Source organism: Thrips palmi, unplaced genomic scaffold, assembly GCF_012932325.1.
Source record: "Thrips palmi isolate BJ-2018 unplaced genomic scaffold, TpBJ-2018v1 HiC_scaffold_7, whole genome shotgun sequence".
Taxonomy (NCBI): Eukaryota; Metazoa; Arthropoda; class Insecta; order Thysanoptera; family Thripidae; genus Thrips; species Thrips palmi.
The window spans coordinates 7,845,845-7,858,070 of NW_023144634.1; the positions used below are offsets into that span (position 1 = coordinate 7,845,845).

Consider the following 12,226-nt stretch of genomic DNA (forward strand, 5'->3'; position numbering starts at 1 on the left):
AAACAGATATTAGACTAAAAAATTAAGTTTGGATGCAACACAACCCGGCAGCAGTATAATGTGTGGCCGTGCGGTGAAAAGTCTCTTTCTAATGTCTTTTCCATTCTGAGCAATTGCAGATTGCAGCAATAGAAGTCTTATCTAACTTGGTTGAGTATGAGTATGGCAGAGTTGAAAAGGGTAGAAAACCCATAAATTTTACCGTAACTATTTTTTTTATATTTAAAAAAAGAAAAACACTTACAATTTGCTTATAATAAGCAGAAAATCACATGTAAAGGTTTGAGGTTGGTTCATGCGCAGCTGATTGGAATGTTAAAACTTGGGGTTCAAACAATCCTTCAAATACATTGGAGCAAATAGTTACCATGGGCTCTGCTGAAATGGAATCAAGATGATGTGAATCACTGTAGCAGACAAAAAGGCAGCCTGGTTTCTTGAATATTTCACACCAATTCAAAACTAGAAACAAACCGGAAGAGCACTCATTAAAATTTAACTTCTGGAGGGAATTGAGAGCAATTGAAAAAGGAATACTTACTAGAAGCAGGAATGCCTGACACCATGTTTGGAGGCTCCAATAGAGGAGCAACGGCATGATGACTGTCACAGGTAGATGTGTAGAGCATTCTCATAAATGCTGGAGGTAGGTCTAGTGTAGGATCATTGCCTTTGTAGAAAGGTGCAGGTACAGTGGCGATAATGACCAATTGCTTACATGAGTTAAAAACAGGAATGAGCTGGGGGGAAAACATGGAGATTCGAAATTAGATAATCTTTTGAAACAAATTATGAACATACACAGGCTTAATAACTTCAGTGACAGACCTTATCTAAGGCTCCATTGGAGGAAGCAATATCTATTGATGGACATAAGCAACCGTAAATATTGTTAGATAATTTGTACAGGAGAATATTTGGTTCCTTTGATGGTTTCCCAAACAACCTCTCTTTCAAGTGACCAGCTTTAGTAGACTTGGTTCCATGCAAGATCTTGAGAAGAAAATCTGAAGACAGAAATATAAAATCAATCAAAAGTTTTACAGAGAGAGATTATAATAACAAGAAACACAAAGAAATTGAACTCTTACCGGCAGCCAATCGACCATGAAAGATAAGCAACGTATCAATGCTTGAGGAAGCCTCATCTACCCACTGAATAGTCCCTGTCCTGAAAATAACAATTATTCCACTTAATCATACTGGAAATATAACATTTAGTCTAGAATTCCGGACGAGAGTGACTAGCCAAACTGCATTGGAGGCACTTTGGTTATGTGCATATTTACTTCGCAAGTGATTCTTCCTGTGCATCTTCCTCGTCACTGCTTTCATCAACGTATAACGAGCGTGAAACAGGTTCCACCACTTCACCAAACAAAGCCATTTTTATTTTTTGGAGTAACGAAATTAAATAAGATTTTCAAAATAATCTGAAACCGTGACACACAACAAATCAACCACAACAACCCGCCCGGCTAGCAGACAGCATACAGCGACAGGTGTGACACCAAACGTGAAATTTCCCTTCTATCAGTGTTGTTTTAATGTCTTCTGCCACGAAAAATTAGCTACACATGATAAAGTATTTTTTAAACAAATACCCACGGCCCACATTGTTGAGATTCATAACAGCTATTTCTCCAAGAACTCAGATGAAAGGCAACCTTGGCAGAAATTTCCCGAGGACCACGGGTGGTGGTAGTGGTGGTGTGTGGAAGGAGCGTGGAGTAAACATACGACCTCAACTACGCGTCGCAAGCACACACAACTCGCCTCTTTGTTTCCTGCTAGTTTGATTCTCAAGTTTTCTTTTGCGAGAAGTTGCTTTCGAATACGGTTTTTCTCTTGCAGTGTTCCTTAGGTGTCCTTGCTTCTTTTTATTTCAAAAATTTTAGACTACCCACCGTATTTTAGGTTAAGTTATCACTTGTTAACACTGTGCCTGTGACCGTATTCAGGCTTAGAAATAGAAATAGTACCAAGCAAATATCTTCTCTTCTTTTGTTTATTCCTCTCGTTGAAGATGAAGAAAGGCGTTGTAAGTGTTTACGTTCATTCTGAAATGGACAGGTCCTATTTTAGTGGAAATGGTCCTTTTTTAGTGTCTTATGTTCTTACATAATTTCATTTTCTGTTTGCCAATAGAAGCAACTAATTTCCATGGCAGCTGTCTGCTCTGGTGGAACCTTTGTCTTTGCTGGTTACAATATTTACCATGGGAATGAAAAGTTCTATGATGATATTCTTATCCCACTGTCTCACCGCCTTAACCCTGAAACGGCTCACAATGTTGCTGTTCAAGCATCCAAGTTCAACTTGATTCCACATAGTCGCTTTAAAGATCCTGAATGCCTGGTAAGTTGTGTACTGTGTGATCTTGTTCTGTTCTACTGACAAAGATCATTCATTTTTGGCTTTAATGTTTTTCAGAAAACCAATGTTTGGAATATAAAATTTCCTAATCCTGTTGGTATGGCCGCTGGTTTTGATAAACAAGGTGAAGCTGTAAATGGTTTGCACAATGTTGGGTTTGGATTTGTAGAAATTGGCTCTGTTACGCCTATCCCCCAACCAGGCAACCCTCAGCCTCGAGTTTTTCGATTACCAGAAGATAGTGCTGTCATTAACAGGTTTTTTTCAATTTCTGTTTTTTCATCAAGTTCAATTTTGTTTTCCTTATCATGATTAATGTAAATGTATGTTTACATATGCTCTTTAGATATGGCTTTAACAGCGATGGCCATGATGCTGTTTATGAACGACTTCAGGTCTTAAGAAAAAATGGAACTGATTGCATTATTGGAGTCAATCTTGGTAAAAATAAAACATCGAATGACCCTGTGCAGGACTACATAGATGGTATTAAAATGTTTGGAGAAGTAGCAGATTATCTTGTAATTAACATATCCAGGTATATTCATTCGTTTATTACCTTTGTCAATGCTTTTTGCACTCTTTTGCAATAATATCAATGTTTTAATGTATTTTTAAAATTTTCTGCTGCATGAATTTAGCCCCAATACTCCTGGTCTTCGAGACTGGCAGCACAGTAGCCAGCTTCAAGAGCTTCTCTCAGCTTTAGTATCGGCAAAGAACAAACTACCTCAACCGAACAAACCCCCGCTTCTTTTAAAGTTAGCTCCTGATCTGACCCAGCAAGAAAGAAAAGATATTGCTAAAGTCATTTCCCGAAAGGAGGTAAACCTCAGAGTTCGTTTGTATGAATAGTCACTGTATTTCTAATAAGATTTGGCATTAATACCTTCAATAATTTGCAGTGTGCGGTTGATGGCTTGATAATATCAAATACCACAGTTTCTCGAGAAAATCTTCAAAGTCCTGCTGCGGTAGAGCAAGGAGGATTAAGTGGAAAGCCATTGACCGTCTCATCAACGGGTTTAATAAAAGATATGTTCGTTTTAACTAAAGGTAACTTGCTTTGAAAATGTTTCATCAAATTACTCAGATGAATAATACTGTCAATGTGATATCTATGCCCTGTTTTTACAGGTAAAGTCCCTATTGTAGGGGTTGGTGGAATATTTACTGGCAAGGATGCTTATGAAAAGATAAGAGCTGGTGCAAGCCTCATACAGTTCTACACCGCTTATATCTACCATGGACCCCCAAGAATTACAAAAATAAAACAGGAGTTGAGTGACCTCTTAAGGTAATCCAAAAGAGAATTGTAGTTTTATACAAAATATGATATTTTGCACTTATGACCTTTATTTTATTAATTTAATTTTCTTCTTTCTTCAGTGCTGATGGATATAGAAGTGTTGCAGAGGCCGTTGGAAAGGATGTGAAAGTTTGATGTCTTTGATGTCTGATGGGTAGACTTTGGGCAATGATAACACAGATGTATCCCATATTAATTAAATGTTTTTATTTGTTTAAATTTTTTTAAAAAATTGGCTGGTTGTAGATATTTAATGCACACTTTACAACCCTCTCACAGAATGGCACAGTACACCTTCTGTGGTACAGAGAGCAACAGAAAAGTGTTCCCACTGAAATTCATTGCAGGTACAGAAGGAACTTAATGAACATTTTTTCTCAGTGTTCTTTCTAGTCATCATTTGCAATAATACTTGAACTTGCGATCAGATTAATCTGCTTGGAACCCAAACTGAGGAGCATCAACATGCAAGTTAAATAATGTGCCATTTTGCCTGTGACATTTCATATGTTAGGGTTTAATGTCCTTAGAATTCAATAATGTGCCAATACACACTCATTATTTTCATAATAGGCTTTCGGGCCTAATTAATCACTAGTACACAGAATAAAGTTATAAAATTACGTTCAACAAGTAAGGGCCAACTGACATACTTTTTGTAGTAAGAATCAAAGAAACAGAGTACAGTTGAATTCTCATGTAGCGTATGCTAAATTGTGCTTCCTTGCCACTATAATAGTACTGTCACATTCTGGATCCAGCAAGAGCGAAAGTATCTGAAGTCTATTCACCAACAGGAAAAGAACAGTTACAATTTGCCATATGATATGACAGGGTTGATCTGTATGCCAATACTTGATTGAAATGAACAACTGCCATCAATACTGACGCAAAGCAAAAATTCAGTAGTATGAAAATAGATATTTTTGGTGAAAAACAAATATGCTACTACACGTTTTAGTCAGACAATTTTTAAGTCCATGGATATCAGTCTGAATTATAAGCAAAATTGTAAATGATGGACATCATTAATGTTATCACACTTAAATAAAAATAAATTCATTGGTGGCGGTATAAATACTGTACTTAGATAATAGTATGCCTTGAATTAACTTTACAGTTGTCGGAAGTTTTTCACAACACAAAGAATTTTCATATGAAAATAAATAGAAACAAGGGGTGCATATGTACAGTACAAGAATAAATAAAATTTGCTCAGCCGTACTTAACAAAAGTTACATGGAAAGTAAGGTGTAGCAAAGCAAAACAGCATCCTTGGTACAACATGAAGTAGGAATTTTTCAATACTTATTACAATAAGGTACATACTGTGGAAGTTTCATTGTTTTTAAAAAAATGTATCTCAAGAGGGCATAAAGACCACAACAAAAAAAAAAAAAAAAAATCAACAAACAATCAAGGAAACTATTGTGGCCTGCCAGCAGCATGAGTCAAATCAAATCATGTAACATCTTTCGAACATAAACAATGACAGGATTTTCACATTCATATAAAACCATACTAAGGTCTGTGATGTTTTGAAGGGAGTAGTATTGTAACAGAAGTCTCCACTGACTTTGAGGCACTTTGAGGTTTGGCTCATAAGTCCTTTGTGAGTCACATGATTTCTTTTGTAGGTACATGACATTACCTGCTACAATCAATAAGTTAACAGTGCATACATATTTGTTTACCTGGAAGATAAGATTTTTCTCATGATTCTATTGATTCCTCCTACCCGTACCCACCCATCTTTCAATATTTAAAAAATAAATAAAATGAAAACCACTATGTTATCACAAGAGCATTGGGCACAATTTAAATGTCTCAATGATTCAAAGTTCACTAATTCCATTTGCACATCAGTGTAAAATAGTAAAATCAAATCCTTCAAATACATCCCATGCAAGCCATGGATGGCTCAGGGAAAAGTGAAAAGGTACCCCACTTCATTTAAGGGAGAAAATCTCAGTCAAGTGCATGCCATTTAAAGACTGTCCTAGCATAAATGATATGAGGCATTCCTGTTGCTAAAATTTTGTTTCCAGCCGCAATGACATCATACATTAATTTTTTTTTTAAAAGAAGAAGATAGACAACTTACAATGAATAAAATAAAAATGCCAGATACAAGGGGAATTAATCAAACAAGTTGTCAGTAGCTTAGTAAGTAATTTCATTCAGATTAGCTCAAAATGGAAAAGTGGAATAGCTGCACCAACTACTCGACCAGTTTCATCAGCTCTTTCTTTCCTAGTCTTCATCAACATCAACAAATCTTCCTTGAACTGTTGAAGATTGATGGTATCTTCGCCTAGAAGCAAAGTCTTCATTATCTTCATTCAGTTGTGCTGAATGAACTTCAACACCAGGACACACAGGTGGTACTACTATGTGCTCATATTCTTGAACCCGTTTCCTGCTCAAAAAAATAAATTAATTAAAATTTTGCTTTAAAATAAGCAAATTTAAGTAGTATCATCTCGATAGAATGATAGAAAATGTGGCCTGTGGCCTGTTGCCTGCGGCCTCAAAGTCCTAAGTGAGATTCATAGAATTTTTAACACTATAGAAGGCCTATTTGTAACAGAAACGCTACTAGCAGGACAATGTTGTATGTGTTCATCACTAACTTATCCTACAATGTAAAGTGGAAAAGGAAACACAGAGAGACTTACCCCATAGCACGCCATATCACTTGTTTCAGCCAGCGGAAGAAATTAAACTCCGCTGAAACTCCTGGTTTTGAAGCTGGATTAACTTGTCCGATATAAAACCATACAATGAATAAAACAGTGAGGTTCATTAAAGCATAACCCCAATGGACCAAGAACATCATTCCTATCTTCAGCCCGGCCTGAAGACAGAGAGAAATGAATGACAGAATTAAGTTACAATAAGTACTACCTCCACATTGTCCTAAAATGAAACACGGAAATACAAACAAAGGAATGCAATACACCTGAGGAAAATAACAATTGTCAGCAATTCAGAGCTACTCACCCCAAAGAGAGATGCCCAGCGATTGCAAAGGCTGGAATACCAATTATGAGGTTTGGAGTGGATGTTTGTCTGCTTGGAGTCTTTAGGTAGGACAATTCCCACCTCTACAGCAGTGACAGCACTACCGGTCACGCTCACAGTGTCTTCAGGTGATGAAAGAGCACTCGAGTGATCTGAAGCATGACTTCCCTACAGAAAAAAAGGCAAGTTTTGTTGGGGAAAAAAAGGTAAGGGAATTAAACAAAAATAAATAAGTACTTACAGTTCCCTTCTTGTGATGCAACCTCTCTGGGAAAAGTTTGTCAAGATCATTTTGATAATGTAAATCATTGCGAGAATCATGGCCGCCAGTCCCATAGCCTTCCTTAGACTCAAAGGTCGGACTTTGTTCATTGCACCTGGAACAATCATTGCGGGATACATTATTATAGAAGAGTATGGGATGTCACATACTATGAGAAGACTTGTCTCAACTTACTTGAATCTTTCTTCCCGTTTTAAACGAATATCAAAGGTTTGAGCTAAAGCAAAATACGAGTAATCAACAGCTGCATATGTCAGTAGAAAAGGCATTGTGACAACAGGCCCAAGAGTGTTTATTTGGCCAACAATGATGAAAGTAATGGTCACGAATGCAACTACAGCCATTGAATAGATGGGCACCTTGTTGGGACCACGCTATAAAGAAAACGCAAACATTTAGTTCAAACATTCCAAATGATTAAAAAAAATTTCTGTGTAAGTTTCTGATCAGCACTCACTCCATATCCTAAATATTGTATCCCGGGAACAACATTTGCGTTGGCAATCGATTGTAACACCCGAGGGGTTCCATACATGGCTGCCAGGCAACTTGACATGGAGGACACATACAAGCCCATCAATAGAGGAACATCTAAAATGAAAAGAGAAACAGAAAAAAGAGGCTAAATGTAATAATTGAGAGAAAACAAGGGAAGGAGGATTGACATGGAAATGATACACACGTAAGGCAGCTACTTTTGAAGCAATCATGAAGTCACTTTGAAGAGCAGCCCTTGTACATGTTGATGCCAATGTTATGACAAATGTTAGGTACAGGAATGTGCTGAAAAAAAATTTAGTAATTTTGATAAGGAAGAAATGATTTTTGACAAGATTGGGACAGAAAAAAGTAGAATTACCCTACTCCAACAGCAGCGATCGTGCCATTTGGTATGTTGACATTTGGTTGTCTCAAATCTCCACTCATGTTTATTCCTGCCATTATTCCAGTTACAGTAGGGAAGAAGACACCAAATACAGTAAACCAGCTGTAGCCATCATAGTATTCTGCATAAGAATTGTTTGCCAGGTTTCCTGACATCCATCCTTCAAACCCATTTGCTGAAAACACAAATGAAAGACATGTTTGATGTTCAGGACTACTACTGTACAGTTTATTATTCTACCAAATACCAAGTAGACTTCAAATTTACTAAAATATAATTAAATTTTACTTACCCTCATCTACATGAACAAAACTGCCAACAGAAAAGTCAAGGCCAGCCAGAAGCAAAACAAGGAGCAATACAAATTGCAGTTTTACAACCCACTTCACCCCAGCAACATTTATTGCTCCCAAAAGAATAACAGCTGCTCCTGCTAGGCCTCTTTCTGACCATGGTGATTGTTCTAGTCCAAGAAGACCAGCCAAAGATTCTCCAAAGCCCAATACATACAGTGCACAACCAACAGCCTGTAATAAGCAATAATTAATTATTCTAAACAATAAATTAAACAAAAAGCTTTAACTCAAACATTTGAAGAAAAAAAAAAAGAAGCTAAACAATGGCTCTTTTGCCAAACCTTACCTGTCCAAATACATAGAGGAGACCAATAGCTACTCCAAAGCGAGCGCCCAAAACATGAGCGAGAAGGAAATAAACACCCCCACTCTCCATGCGACAACGTTCACAAATTCCAACAGCAGACATTACAGATGTTAAGACAACAAAAACTGGAAAGGAAATTTGGATTTAATTGTTGAATGGAGTAAAATAGTAAGGTAATTGCTGCAATTGATAAATTATTACCTGTGGCTAGAACCATAAGAACTGCATTTATTACACCAGCTTGCCCTACAAGCCATCCTGATCGCAGAAACACAATTACCCCAAAAATATTAATTAAACATGATGTAAATACACCATCCCATGTTCCGAACAGTACAGGTTGTGAAATAAAGAAGTTAGATTTCCACCATGGTTGATCAGCCTGAAAATATTAAACCAAACTTTATATTTGAAAAAAAAATTGCAACTGCAGAATAACTATTCTAAAATATATAAATCTTTTACATGTTCTTGTGCAAAAATTTCTGATGCATCAGATGGCTGATGTCCATAGTGATATTCAGTTTCATGGCCTCGATTCTCTTCACGACTAGTGCTATGTCTGCGAGCTGAAGAACAGAATTAATTTAACGTTTTGAATATACTAAATTAAAGCACTGTAAAGGGACTCATAAGATGGATGCGTACTTGTATTCCGGCTGCCATCCAAGCCAAAACGCTCCCAGTCCAGTTGTTGGGGGGTTCTCTCATGCGACTCCATTTTGTCTGAAACAAACAGCAAATTTACAGTCATACAGCTCAGTACCCAATCCATATTAAGAGAGAAGAATACTGCTAATCAATTCAACAATATGTTATGATGTCAAGCAATGTGGGCGCCAAAAAGCATTTACAATAGCAGCACATACAGCACGATGTAAAACAATAACTTAATTCGTACCAGTGTGTTTCTGCACAATTTAAATCCTTTGGTCCAACATCCAAATAAAATGGAATAGCTTTTGTGCTTGGATGGAAGAAAAACGGGCTTGGACTAGAGATACGGCCTTTATCAGCTTATCAGCTGATGCGGTCGATTTGAAGTCCTTATCAAACCTTAACCTGCGTCATACACTCCGGACGTAACCTCAAAATTGAACGCAAGTTAGTTACCTGAACGATTCTTTATTTATCAATGAGGTCATCAAAATCTTCCCACGTGTGTATGAAAGAGGTTTACATAGAAGCTAGGGCCAGGTTCGCCTATTTCACCGGGATTGTTCACTTTGAGTCACTTGGTGAAGTGGGTGACAGGACAGACGAATGCGACTAGCTCTGATAATAATTAACATAACAGAATACAAATTACCTTTGAGAGAAAAAGGCGATGGGTTCAATCCCTCAGTGGATGCTTTGCAATAGCATCACGAAATATACACCTAAAATGCTTTAAAATGAAGTATCAACAGATGACACTTGTTTGTGTACAGACCAGCTGTTTGCATGTCTAGGCGGTGAGTCACAATGTATGAGAATTTCATATTTCCATATGAAAAATCTAGCAGTCAACTTTTTTTGTTTTGAAACTTTTTGTTTCTGCTCAACAGATATATTTACAGCACATTTGGGTATTTTAATCCAATAGCCATTTCACAAGATGGACAAAATTTCAAATTTGGAAAAACAGATAGCCTATTTGCAGGAAGTTCTCCGTTGCAAAGAGGAAGAACTAAGAGCACTGGTAGGAAGCATGATTGATAGGTTATTAATGTTGTATTGTTTCAGCATTGTTTCTTGGTGCCTCTGGAGATAAAAATTTTGATGACACTGTGTTCCCTTACAATTCTAAATAGCTGTCTCTTGTTCTTTTTCAGCAAGCCAATGAACAGCATGCATCATTTTGCTCTCCTGACAAATTGTCGAAGGATGATGTGGAGAGATTTAGCAGGCAGATAATCATTCCAGCCATTGGATGTAAAGGTCAGTCTCCTATGTTCTCAGCATGTCACTAAAAGTCTATTGCTAGAATTACTTTTAAAACTGATTACGGCGCCTTTTTCTCTAAACTTTTGTAGGACAAATGGCATTGAAAACATCAAGCATCCTTATAGTTGGTGTTGGTGGTTTGGGTTGCCCAGCAGCTCAGTACCTTGCAGGTTCGGGAGTGGGTCACATTGGTTTGGTTGACTATGATGAGGTTGAGTGTAGTAATTTACACCGTCAGCTTCTACATACAGAGGATTCCATTGGTGTGCCTAAAGTTACCTCAGCTTCCATAGCTTTGAAAAAGTAATGCATCTCTATTATTTTTAAAAATTGTGTAGCTTGTTTACAAAGCACATTGTCAATATTTGCGTCTTAACTTTGCTCAGGTTGAACAGCAGTTTGAGGATTTCAGAATACCATACTCAACTCAACAGTTCAAACGCTTTGAATATTGTACAAAAGTATGACATCGTTATTGATGCTACAGACAACGTGGCAACTCGATACCTCTTGAATGATGCATGCGTCCTTTCTGGAAAGCCTCTTGTCTCAGGGTCAGCCCTTAGGCTTGAGGGTCAATTAACTGTGTACAATTATAACAAGGGGCCTTGTTATCGTTGCATATTTCCGAAGCCACCTCCACCTGAAACAGTAACCAACTGTGGAGATGGTGGCGTGCTTGGAGCAGGTTTGTTCCATCAGTGAAACACAGTTGTACTGAATTAGATGTTAGAGGGAAGAAGGGTTGGAAACTGTACTGGGTTTGATAAGTGTTAATGAGTCTCTTTTGTAATTTACAGTCCCAGGAGTTGTAGGGGTACTGGAGGCATTAGAAGCTATTAAAATTGTTTTGGGCTGTTCTGGCATCCTATCAGGGCAGCTTTTACTCTTTAGTGCAGAGTCAAGTGCCTTTCGTAATGTCCGCTTAAGAACAAGAAATGCAAGCTGTGATGTGTGTGGAGAGAATCCTAAGATTTCTCATCTCATAGATTATGAACAATTCTGTGGTGCAAAAGCCACAGACAAAGTAAGGCCAAAGACTCCTACTACTTTTACTAAATTGTCTCTCCTTTCCTGAAAAATTACCAGCTGCATCTTATCATTTTTCTCTACAGGATAGCAGTATTTGTCTTTTAAGGGAAGAGCAGAGAATCAATGCGCCAGCATTATTTGATTCATTTGTTTCAAAATGTGAAGGTCTGTTGATTGATGTCCGTAGTCCAGAAGAATTTGAAATGTGTGCTGTACCTCGTTCTCTTAACATTCCCTTAAAGAATATTGATGAGCCTGATTCTGTTAGTCAGATAATAACCGCACTTCAGGACAAGCAAGCTGAACAGAATCCCTTCCCAGGTAAAAACCCATAAACCATTCTTAATTTTTTTCCCCTACGATCCATGTATTTATCTTATCTTGTTTCCTCTCCCCCTACAGTTTATGTTGTTTGTAGAAGGGGGAATGATTCGCAGAAAGCTGTTCTCATGCTAGAGAAAGTTTTGAAAGACCAAAATGTTGCAGTACGAGATCTTACAGGAGGACTGCATGCCTGGGCGAGAAAAGTAGATTCAGATTTCCCCATCTATTAATCAGAAAAAAAGGACGTTGTGAATATTGTTACTTTGTTCTGACAAAATAAATCATGATTTCTCACTAGGACAAATTTTACTTACTAACAGCATAGGGAATTACCAGTGCTCTTTTGCTGACCACCTTAAAATATTTTACAGATATCAGTCACTAACGGCTTAATTTCATCAAA

The 12,226-nt window shown here is 37.4% G+C and overlaps 4 protein-coding genes across 6 annotated transcripts; 2 read left to right on the plus strand and 2 right to left on the minus strand.

The window, feature by feature from the left end:
• Window positions 1-196: 196 nt before the first annotated feature.
• Window positions 197-1,492, minus strand: LOC117652461 (proteasome assembly chaperone 1). Its single transcript, XM_034397405.1, has 5 exons — window positions 1,290-1,492; window positions 1,092-1,171; window positions 829-1,007; window positions 542-740; window positions 197-462 (listed from the first exon to the last, which is right to left on the minus strand). Exons 1-5 carry the CDS (start codon window positions 1,385-1,387, stop codon window positions 269-271), a joined length of 750 nt encoding a protein of 249 aa, XP_034253296.1. The 5' UTR covers window positions 1,388-1,492; the 3' UTR covers window positions 197-268.
• Window positions 1,493-1,696: 204 nt separating this feature from the next.
• Window positions 1,697-3,920, plus strand: LOC117652458 (dihydroorotate dehydrogenase (quinone), mitochondrial-like). The gene is made up of 8 exons (XM_034397400.1): window positions 1,697-2,041; window positions 2,149-2,358; window positions 2,434-2,633; window positions 2,723-2,914; window positions 3,018-3,201; window positions 3,282-3,432; window positions 3,514-3,673; window positions 3,766-3,920. Exons 1-8 carry the CDS (start codon window positions 2,027-2,029, stop codon window positions 3,818-3,820), a joined length of 1,167 nt encoding a protein of 388 aa, XP_034253291.1. The 5' UTR covers window positions 1,697-2,026; the 3' UTR covers window positions 3,821-3,920.
• Window positions 3,871-9,996, minus strand: LOC117652453 (solute carrier family 12 member 8). Of its 3 annotated transcripts, none has more exons than XM_034397392.1 (15): window positions 9,851-9,992; window positions 9,443-9,628; window positions 9,190-9,267; window positions 9,007-9,110; window positions 8,743-8,923; window positions 8,521-8,666; window positions 8,171-8,405; window positions 7,852-8,053; window positions 7,675-7,775; window positions 7,450-7,583; window positions 7,167-7,366; window positions 6,951-7,086; window positions 6,689-6,877; window positions 6,364-6,542; window positions 3,871-6,104 (listed from the first exon to the last, which is right to left on the minus strand). In XM_034397392.1, exons 3-15 carry the CDS (start codon window positions 9,260-9,262, stop codon window positions 5,939-5,941), a joined length of 2,046 nt encoding a protein of 681 aa, XP_034253283.1. In that variant the 5' UTR covers window positions 9,263-9,267; window positions 9,443-9,628; window positions 9,851-9,992; the 3' UTR covers window positions 3,871-5,938. The 3 variants fall into 3 exon arrangements, with proteins under 3 accessions (XP_034253283.1, XP_034253281.1, XP_034253280.1); XM_034397390.1 differs by having other exon boundaries at window positions 5,939-6,104; window positions 9,443-9,603; window positions 9,851-9,990; XM_034397389.1 differs by lacking the exon at window positions 9,443-9,628 and having other exon boundaries at window positions 5,939-6,104; window positions 9,851-9,996.
• A 20-nt stretch (window positions 9,997-10,016) lies between these two features.
• LOC117652457 (adenylyltransferase and sulfurtransferase MOCS3) lies at window positions 10,017-12,120 on the plus strand. Its single transcript, XM_034397398.1, has 7 exons — window positions 10,017-10,222; window positions 10,356-10,461; window positions 10,557-10,770; window positions 10,854-11,155; window positions 11,268-11,494; window positions 11,583-11,820; window positions 11,902-12,120. Exons 1-7 carry the CDS (start codon window positions 10,139-10,141, stop codon window positions 12,051-12,053), a joined length of 1,323 nt encoding a protein of 440 aa, XP_034253289.1. The 5' UTR covers window positions 10,017-10,138; the 3' UTR covers window positions 12,054-12,120.
• Window positions 12,121-12,226: the final 106 nt, after the last annotated feature.

Coding starts and splice junctions, on each gene's coding strand:
- LOC117652461 (XM_034397405.1), bottom strand. CDS start 1,387: ATGGCTTTGTTTGGTGAAGTGGTGGAACCTGTTTCACGCTCGTTATAC. Junction 1,008..1,091: donor TCATGGTCGATTGGCTGCCG/GTAAGAGTTCAA, acceptor TTCTGTCTTCAG/ATTTTCTTCTCAAGATCTTG. Junction 741..828: donor CCAATGGAGCCTTAGATAAG/GTCTGTCACTGA, acceptor TTTTCCCCCCAG/CTCATTCCTGTTTTTAACTC.
- LOC117652453 (XM_034397392.1), bottom strand. CDS start 9,262: ATGGAGTCGCATGAGAGAACCCCCCAACAACTGGACTGGGAGCGTTTT. Junction 6,878..6,950: donor TGCATCACAAGAAGGGAACT/GTAAGTACTTAT, acceptor TTTTTTCTGTAG/GGAAGTCATGCTTCAGATCA. Junction 6,105..6,363: donor GTGATATGGCGTGCTATGGG/GTAAGTCTCTCT, acceptor TTTTTTGAGCAG/GAAACGGGTTCAAGAATATG.
- LOC117652457 (XM_034397398.1), top strand. CDS start 10,139: ATGGACAAAATTTCAAATTTGGAAAAACAGATAGCCTATTTGCAGGAA. Junction 10,223..10,355: donor AGGAAGAACTAAGAGCACTG/GTAGGAAGCATG, acceptor GTTCTTTTTCAG/CAAGCCAATGAACAGCATGC. Junction 11,495..11,582: donor GTGCAAAAGCCACAGACAAA/GTAAGGCCAAAG, acceptor TTTTCTCTACAG/GATAGCAGTATTTGTCTTTT.
- LOC117652458 (XM_034397400.1), top strand. Junction 2,634..2,722: donor GATAGTGCTGTCATTAACAG/GTTTTTTTCAAT, acceptor TATGCTCTTTAG/ATATGGCTTTAACAGCGATG. Junction 3,674..3,765: donor GAGTTGAGTGACCTCTTAAG/GTAATCCAAAAG, acceptor TTCTTTCTTCAG/TGCTGATGGATATAGAAGTG.